General features: G+C 38.7%; 1 protein-coding gene across 1 annotated transcript; it reads right to left on the reverse strand.

The window, feature by feature from the left end:
- Window positions 1-1497: 1497 nt before the first annotated feature.
- Window positions 1498-9795, reverse strand: SCRN3 (secernin 3). The gene is made up of 7 exons (XM_027636394.1): window positions 9628-9795; window positions 9331-9512; window positions 8358-8557; window positions 7487-7699; window positions 4720-4882; window positions 4197-4377; window positions 1498-3420 (listed from the first exon to the last, which is right to left on the reverse strand). Exons 1-7 carry the CDS (start codon window positions 9793-9795, stop codon window positions 3265-3267), a joined length of 1263 nt encoding a protein of 420 aa, XP_027492195.1. The 3' UTR covers window positions 1498-3264.
- Window positions 9796-9856: the final 61 nt, after the last annotated feature.

Below are 9856 nucleotides of genomic sequence, written 5' to 3' on the forward strand. Positions count from 1 at the left end.
TTTGGATCTGTGTTGTGAGATGTGAGAGGGTTATATGTGCATGTCAAGGTTTTTGATAAATGTATTTTTCTGAGAGATTTGTTAAAGTGGCTCTTCAGTTTCAGTTCTGGTATTTCTTAAATCCACCCTTCATTCTTTTTAAGTAGACAGAGAACTTGTTAATGGGCATCCACAGAAAGATACGTCCATACCAGGAACGTTTCACATTATCATCTACTTATCAAATGCAATTAATTTTTTTTTAATTCTTCAGATATTCAAGAATTTGATCTTAGGGCAGTTTTACAGTCCTATTCATAATCATTGTTCTTGCACTCTTGTCTTTTTCATTTTCATCGTGAAAGTCCTGCTTCCTTTTTTTTATAACGGCTCTGCTATTTCCTAGATTTGAACACAACGTATCTGTAAGTAAGAAATTGCTCAAAATTTCTGCTTAGAGTTTCTAAATCACTGGGCACTTCTGGAAGCCAAGAATAGACTTGAATAGCTTTAGAAAATTAAGAAACTTTTTATCTGGTAAGTAGTTACTTCCACCAAGGAGCAGTTTTAGAATAGTTGACAATTTGATGTTATGTCAGTAGTTGATCTACTGATATGTGGATTTGTGGTGGTTAGAAATAGTTTTGCTGGCCAGTGGTGCAGTGAGATTTTTTATTTTGAAGGTGGGTTAATTTGGGGTAATTCTCAGTTAACTTGGAAGTTAAGTTCCATGAAAACATCTACTGAACGAGTAAGTGCAGAGGAATATCCAGTGAAACATTGGATCGTTTTTCTAGGACTAATCTCAAAATAATTGTGATGATGGACAGGGATGGATATAACACTTGTAGTTTTCTAAGTAGAAATTTTAGTACTTTTTTTTTTTTTAAATAACGTTCCTGCATAACCTCTAGACCTTTTAAAATCAGCTGTGATACATTCCTAGGTGAAATCCATGCAAAGAAAAGATTGCCCTCTAGAGGACATTCTGGGTTTTTTTTTTTTTTAATATTTTTACACTGCATTTATTTCAGGAGGATGAAATCCCGAGATAAAAAGGTACTGAAATATCCTTACTCTTTTGGCCATCACTTGAACTGTCTCCACTCATTACATTGTTTTTACTTTGTATCCTGTAGACCAGTTAGTATAAAAAGCAACACATAAACAAGAGGAACAGTTGGACTGTAGCTGCCTGAATTACAACGGGGCCAATATGCTTCACCTACTGAATTGCACCCCGTGATTAAGTGGCCAAGAAGTTCACTTAGAGATTCCACTGACTTCACTATTGTCCTTCCTGTGTAACTTCAGTATTTGCATTGTAGCATAAAATTGTTTCACTTGTTTTGCTATGCTGCCTTTAAACTTGATTCATACCTTGGTTTCAGCACAGTTTTACCTGACGTTTACCGATGCTTTGAAGCTATGAAAGAGCTAGTGTGGAACAGCTGATGAGCAAAAATAGGACAAAGATACACATGGTTGTTAGATATGGACATCCATAAGGAAAACAAGTAAATGCAGCAAATTTTTATTAAATCTATCTTCTAGTTAACAAACATCCACTATGTACTGTTGCACTTCTATGAAATTTTATTGTCAACAAACACAGGTTCAAAAGGATCACAGTCAACTCCAACTTGCTTTCAGTTTAACTTGCTACTCAGTCCTGCTTGCTATTGCCACATGGCACTCTAGAACTAGAAAGTTCAAGAGCTTTTCCTGACTCATTAGTTTCTTACTGTGGATCTCAACACAGCATCCCAAATTAATTTCTACTTTCATTTTAGCATCAAAAAGAATAATTTCTGCCAAGTTCTTACTTTTCATATTAATTCTGCAAACTTCATTGACTATTCATTTGCATGTACTTACTTTTTTTACCAGTGGGGGATAGAACAGTTTACAAAATGAGAAAACTGCATGTTCATGGCCCCATCTTTAGCATCTGAGATTATTCTAGACTAAATATAGAGAAATCATCAAAGAATGGTCTTTCTGTGGTCTGCTGTGTCTGTGGAGATGCTGGATCATGTCACATATTGCTGCTGCAGCTCTAATGCTCCATTTCATGTTACATGTTTTCTTCTTAAAGGTTTGCAGAAGTGTTGGCTTTTGAGTGGTTTGGTTTTTCTCCTTACAGTCATACTTTTTATCCTGTTTCATCATGTGGTAAAGTCAGAATCTTCCTTCTTTGTTATTTGTTCAGTTTGTCCCTTGCCACAGAAAATAAAAGAAGTGTCATATATTGATCATTACTTTTAAACAGCACCAGGCCGGGCAAAAAGCTTGATTAAATTAACTCCACAGTCTACTAATTTTGGCAAACGAAGTTATGGTTAAAAGGCTTAATATGAAGTGAAAAAAAAAATAAAAAGTACTTTTAAGTGTCCTGCTGAGTGCATGTACAGACTTTTGTACCCCAAACTCTTCCTTTCTGGTTGCCCAATTTTAAAAAGTAACAATTCAAGAAACATTTTAAAGCTCCGTGATAGTGCATTGTAAAGTGCATTGGAGAATTAATTTGACAATAATCATATTCTATGTAAATAAGTTTATTTTTCAGTATCAGGGTGGGGAAAAGTAGAAAGGGAAGTGAAAACTGTATGGTAACTTACAGGATGCTTGCACTGATGAATTCCATGTAATCAGATTTCACAACCACTCATGGTAAAATTATAACTGTGATTTGTTTTTAATATACCTTGAACTCTTAGCCTATTTTACGTTGAAGGAGTAGAAGGTTCATATATGAAATGTGTCTTAGAATGGTTTCATCAAACAACTGACTATCGATCTTACTTGACTTGCATATCACTTTCCTTTTCATTCAGCACTCAGCATAGATTCTACATTTTGCAAAGTCTTCAGCATGGCCATTTTAATTCAGGTAGTCTGACTTCTGCTACAATTCTCTTGACTATAAAAGCTACATGTGTGTACACTAGAACTGAGTTCTCCAAAGCTGAATTGGTGTTCATCCAGAGATGGAGCTGTTCCACAATTTAGTCGAGCTATTGCATTCTAATTGCATCTGTTTGTTGGCAAAATCAGTCTCTGCTGACAGCTTAGTGGCATGTACAAAGCCACTGCCCAGCTCTTAGGAGCCTTTTCAGCATTGCTTCCTACAATCAAAAGCCTAATATTTGTCCTAAATATTGAATCTGCAATTTTAAAACTGTCCATATTAAGTGGTATACTGAAAATAAGATGTAATCTATATAGCCTCTCCATTGAAAACCTAATTGTAATGCAGAATTTTACCCCATTCAAATAATATTCTTAGCTATATATTTTGAGTTCTTCTTCTACACACTGTGAAAAAAGTTTAACCACTTGGTTAACATCAAGACATCCATTTTGCAGGATTGATTCCATTTGACTTATCTTCTGTTTCTCCAGCTTCTGTATCTCCTCAAGCATTTCTTTACCTTTGCCCTGCAAAAAGGAACATCTATTTCACTGAAAGATATAGAGTACACAGTGATCACCCTAACATAATTCTGTTCTACAGTCCATATATTAATCTTTTAAGAATTTCTAGGGGGCACACTTGTATTGGTACAAGTCAGCACCCTGACAGGTTTTCTTAGATACCTTTCCTAATATCTAGCATTCACTTCATCTCCCTACACCCTTCTGATGGATTGAAAATAAAATTAAAGCTGCTTCAGATATTTATGTTACCAAAACTTAAGTGAGCATATGACTGACTTATCTTTAAGAACACATATCTGTAAATAGGAGAGATGCTGCTGTTCAAAGTAAGCAACTCCTTTCCTGCTTCACCTTTGTGTACAGCTATCTTTGTCATCTTGTTTCCTTTCCTGTCCACACCAAGCAATGATGAAAGGCAAGCCCTCCTTTCTGCCTGAGACCTGAAGACTTTTAAGTACTCTTACCAGGAGTTCTCTATTCCCTTGTGGCTGCTCAAGCATTTCCCCCTTATGTGACTGGTGCAGGACTCAGTGGTGGACAGCTTTTTAAAGGTGAGCCATGCAGATACTTACCTGGGCCTCAGCCTGGGAGTACACTACAGTGCTGGCTGCAGTTTGAAACGTGCCTGCTAGATGCCAACACAAGGGGCTTCTGGGGCACTACACTGTTCTTTGCCATCCATCAAAGGGCATTAAATGGCACTGCATTAACAAAATGTGAGCAAGGAGCTTATATAAACCACCTGCTTGCATTGAAATCTAATTTAATCAACGTACCTCATTAGTTTCCATAACTACAGCAGCACTTTCATGTTTTTTATAGAGCTCATGTCTTCGATCTGGCTTGCTCTGGAAACGCGGTTGCTTCTTAACTGGATCATCATGACCAAATGTAGGGGATGTAGTTTTTAATAACTGAGTAATATTGGGCACAAAAATGAAAGGCTTGAATACAGACCTAGAAAGAGAAAATAGAACAGAGATCCTTTACTGACCCAGTTTTGTTAAAATTGTTGAGTCAGTATTTCCCCCCATTCTTCTACTTCCTTCTTTCAAGAAGGAAGTATTAAAAAAAAAAAAATCTAACTGATGTCTAAGTCAGTGTCACAGCAGTATTTCACTAAGTAGGTTGGTACAGAGCATTAAGGTACATAATACATTATGTTCCTCCTACATTTGATTCTGCTTTTTCAGGGGGGAAAGAAAAACAAAGCAAAAAGAAATATAATTAGACAAACTGCAGCACTTTTTCATTTAGATATTTGCAATTTTTTATCCTATTTACTTGCTGCTATATCACCTTGCTGGATCTGGAGTTCCAGTAAAGTAGTGAATACAGGGCAGATTAGGCTGCTGAGGCAGTACAGACACCATGCTGCCAGTTGTCATAAATCCACCTTCCATGTTAATGCCACTCTCTTTGTCACGAAGAATTTCCATCATTATTTCAGAAGTGATAGATCCTATTTAAGATACAATACAATTATTTAGACACAGAGCTACCTATAATACCAACTAAATGCCATGTTCACTACAACTGGCTGCTTTTTCCTTTAATAGGCAATGGCAGTTTTAGTTTGTCTGTGTTGGCAGGAAAAAAAAATCATCTTAATGGCATACCTTAATAGCTAATGCACATATAAATGTTACTGCTTTCCCCAAAGTGATAATGCACTGTAATATGACTTAAAAAGGGGAGAGGATGAAAACAAGTAGTATTTCCCAGACAGGTAAATTACATATGACTAGCAAATGGCCATTCACAAAGTAACTTTTCAGATGAAAATTAGTAGCTTGGATTAAATGCTGAACTCTGAGCACTGTGTGGAAGTTAAGTCATTACAATACTGTTTGGTATTTGAACAGAGTTAATACCACTGTGTTGCTTTGAAAATATAAAAATAATAACCACTATGCGTGGATTTTGTGTGAAACTTTGAAAATGAAACACCAAGACTGTCACTTGTTTTTTGGGTTTGGTTTTGGTTTGGGTTTTTTGGTGGCTTTTTTTTTTTTTAATGTATTTTCATCCTCTGACCTTAGAAAGCACTTAGGGTTCAAGTTGACAATCAGAAGGATGCACTGAAATAACATATTCTATATTCAGAATCAACAGAAACTAAAGTAGTACATTCATTTGTAAAGAAGTCTTAATCAGCACCCTGTGGGAGGTATAGTGCCAAGTGTCTCTGTGAAAATAACTCTTTCTTCTCAGGTGAAACAAAGCCCTTTCCACATATGCCTCTGCATCCAGTGTTCAAATGATATTGCTGTTCATGTATAGCATACACTGAAGCTCAGATACTGGCATAGTATCACCAAGCCATCCAATATTCTAACAGGCAGCACTTGCAGAAGTTTTCACATTTGGTGTATCAGTAGAGGGTATACTTCTGGTACAAAAACAGTTCATTCACTTTTTTTTTATTTGAAGGTACCATCTACATTTTTAATATTTTAATGTTTCCCTCAGTGAGTTCTAACTGCATAAAGATTCTTCTTTTAAACTGCCTTGCTCTTTCCTTTTAAAGTAATTGTGTGTAAGTCAGATGTCTTCAATACTGTTTTTTCATGTGTGATCCAAATTGCCTGTAGACAGGCATGCAGCACTACATTTCAGCAAGGAAACACTCTTAAGTGTTTCCTTGTGGGAAAGTGTGGGCAACTTTCCCACAGCTGCCCAGGAAAGTCAGAGAATTAAAGAAATCAGCAAGCTAGACAAAGAAATTAAAAGAAGCAAAGGTCAGTATGTCAACTGCAACTTGGCAATCTGTCCAGCAGGAAAGAAGGTACTGCACATTTTCCATTAGAATTTATTATAATTTTGTATGCCTGAAATACATTCCCTATTTTTTGAAATAAAAATAATATTTATCTAAAAATGGTCTTCACATGGTAGGTAGCCTGAAAAAAACCCACAGCTGTAATGCCACCGAGTGAAAAAGCAGGGAAGGGTAGATGAAGAAACCAGTGATTTTACTGAAGCTGTAAACCAAATAGCTTTTAGTTAGGGCACCTATTTAAAATAAATCTAAACAAAGTGAGCCATATGAGGCTGATAACCTGAACACCTAGTGGGATTTTTCAAATAGCTCAGGTAAATGCCTGAAAATGGGGATTTAGAATGAAAATGCAGATAGAATCTTAGCGTTGTTAAAATACAAGTAAATACAGGTATTATGAAAATGCTTTCAGTATTCAGAACCTGCAATTCCCAAAATGAATGCAGGATTTACATGACCACTAGAGCAAAATTGCAAAAGGTAATTCACTCTGATGCATTAACTAAATGCTAAACCTGGTCTGGCAGAGTTCAGCTAAATAAGTAAGAAAAAACCAAAGAGGTGCGGTGTAATCTTGGTTCAGATTAATTCCTTCAAATTAGCAAGTGAATACAGATGCAGTTAGAAGAGAAGTAATAGCTTCTTTCTCTGGAGGTCTGAAAAATAAGTGAGTTTAGTGATTAGGAGCACCTGCTTAGCGTACAGAAGATTATTTTCTTCTGTTCTCAGTGTGTTTTATTAGACTACACAAGATTAGAGTAGCAGTTACAGTGAAACTACAAAGACTTAAAAACCAGTGTCAAAAATAAATGCAAGATATGTATCTGAGTGCTGTGCTGTTGCCTGAGGCCTATATGAATGGTACCAGACTGAAGTTGTTCATAAGGTTCTTTGTGGCTGCAAACCACTGGAAGTCTGTTTTAGCCTCTAGTTTTTTTTCCTTAGAAGTAGAGTAATAATACACAGCCTATCAAAATGTTTCGGAACAGGTCTTACACAGTATTTAGTGATATGGTCATAATGTGATCTCTCACAATTGTTGCTGTTGCTGTGTGTGTTTGATATTTGACCCTTGTTTTAATTTTTCCTCATGAACATACTGTCAAAAATGGATAGAAGATTTCAAGTTCAGCACTTCTCCTTTAGGTAAAAAGTTATCTAGTAAGTTCTGGTTCACCAAGTCATATGAATAATTGCCTGCATCAGATATATAATCATTTATGATTAATATAGCTCACTAAATACTTTGCATATCTTAAAAAAGAATATATATAAAAATTATACCTTTATGTTTGTTCAGAAGTTTATAGCCTTCACAATATCGGCCTCTGGTTGTGGTCATTCTGGCAGTATTGACGTAAGAATATGTGGCAGCGAAATCAAATTCCTTTTCCCCATCCCACCAGCCATTGCTTTTAGCATATTCCTTCAATTTTGGGTGTTCTCTGTCAATCTTGGTTGTGATAGAGAGCTGGTTGGAAATATTACGTACACCTCCTGTTTGTAAATTGAGGAAAGAACTGTTTCAATACATAGAATGATTTTTCTTGGGATTTTGTTTACAATCACTTTACTAAAGCAAATTAGCAATGAAGAGTTTCCTGTAAGATCTTTGAGTCCCATGGTTTATTTTTGGCCCTCTCTCCCTAGCTATATGTATTCTGATTGAAATTCCACTGCCACTCAGTTCTGACTCATTTGCTCCTATTGTACTTCAGGTTCTGTCCTGATTATTCCCATCTTTACATTCTTCCTCTTAAACCTCCAAAGACATAGCTTGTCCTTTTAAGTCCACTGGAAGAATCAACTTCTTCAGGGCCCAGTACAGCAATCCTGTCACCAAATGAAATTGCCATTGATTGCCACCGTCCCTATGACCACATATACTGCTGTCATTCTCATGCTGACCTTTCTGTCCTCTGTATTCCAAGTGCAGGAGTGGGTACCTCTGACTCTGAAAAGGCCCTGTCACTGAGCTCCTCTGACAAACTGCTCACCACTCCACACTCATGCCCTAGGAAGCATCTCCTGTTTACAGGCACATGTATGTAGCTGGAAGTTAGTTTGATGCCTTAATGAAATGGTAAATGAAAAGTGGAGAACTGCCAATTGTCATTGCATTTGAAATGTTTAAAACAAAGAGCATCATCCATACCTTCTACTTTTTCTGCTGCCCAGTATTTTCCTGATGTCTCCAGCACCCATGCTTCCTTTCTGTCAGCTATCAGAAAACTGTTATGGTATGTAAATGTCATGTGGCTCTCCATACAGTTTCCTCCCTGTCCATATTTTTCCAGCAAATCAACTATGACAGTAAGAGCCTTTTCAGCTGTGTCTGCTCTTTCAAGTCCAAGCCTAAAAAAAAATAAAGGAAGATGTTATCTTTGGAACTATAAACTCCACATACAGCTATTCAGCTTGAGTATTCAAATTGACCTGGAATGCTATTTCTATATGTACCTGACACTTGTATGATCTGGTAAGAGAAATGAGCAAGTCACTTAAAGGCCTTCTTTGAAGTAGGTCCTCAAAGTGCTTGACGTGGGGAAAAACACCAAATGGAAATACAGAAAAGCAGGGAGAAGGCTCCTACAAAATGCCTGCAAGTCCTGTGTGGGTATTGGACTGGGGGGAAACAGTACCGAGAAGAGCCGACTGACTGCTGTAGGTTTATGAGAGTTACACTGGCACCCAGTGGGGTAGGCACATGAAGCTGTTGTTATTTACACAGAGAGGTGCAGCTAAGACTGAAACTTAAAATTATGTGTGTGTAAGATGGGGGAAATAGGAAATGAGTACAGACCCTAGAAAAAGGCCCAGACACTAGTTCCTGAAGTCTACCTGTGCTCTTAAAAGAATTGTTTCAGTTTAGTATAAACTTTTATAGAGAGAAAAATGTTTGCTAATTTCCTTGACAGATTCTGGTCTAATGCCTGATACCTCTTGTGGGCTCCTGGCAGACATTTAATGCCTTTGCCAATAAGTACTTATTTTTAACCATAGCTAGAATAGTGGAAGAAGTGTTTTCTGAAAGTGAAAGGACATATTTCCCCATATAACTCAAACCAAATGTTTCCACGTTAAATTCCAAATCCGAAATACCATTCACCAGAAAGGCCTGTGCAAACCTTACGAGGTCCATGCCGAGGAGAGCTTCGCTATCGCAGACCTCTTCCCTGCCCCACACGGCTTCGTTCCCGATGCACACGCCGTGCTCGTTGGCTCCCATCTCCGCGCCCCAGAGCCAGGCGGGGCGGCTCAGCACCACGGCGTGGGTCCGCTCCGCCTGCTCGATGCTGATGTAGGTGCACTGCAAGGGGTCAGAGCACACCGCGGGTCACCGGCCAAATCGCGGGCTAAGCACGCAGGTAGCGGGGTGAGAGGGGTGTTTTCGCCACCTCCCGCAGGACTCGTCCCGCCCTCACCTCCAGCGCGGCGCCGGGCGGGTGCGTCGCGGCCGGGAAGTGCACGACCTCCTGCACCTCGTCCGCCGGCCGGTCCGAGTTCTTCCCGAACACCACACGGCCCCCGGCCGCTGCGGGCGGCAGCGCCACGAAGGTGTCGCAGGAGCGGGGCGACGGCCAGGGCGACATTGTGGTGGCGGCGGCGGCCGCTGAGCGGGCCCGGCGGGGACAGCGGTGGCACCGGCGGCGG

This window comes from Corapipo altera, unplaced genomic scaffold (genome assembly GCF_003945725.1).
Source record: "Corapipo altera isolate COAL_440 unplaced genomic scaffold, ASM394572v1 45, whole genome shotgun sequence".
Lineage (NCBI taxonomy): Eukaryota > Metazoa > Chordata > Aves > Passeriformes > Pipridae > Corapipo > Corapipo altera.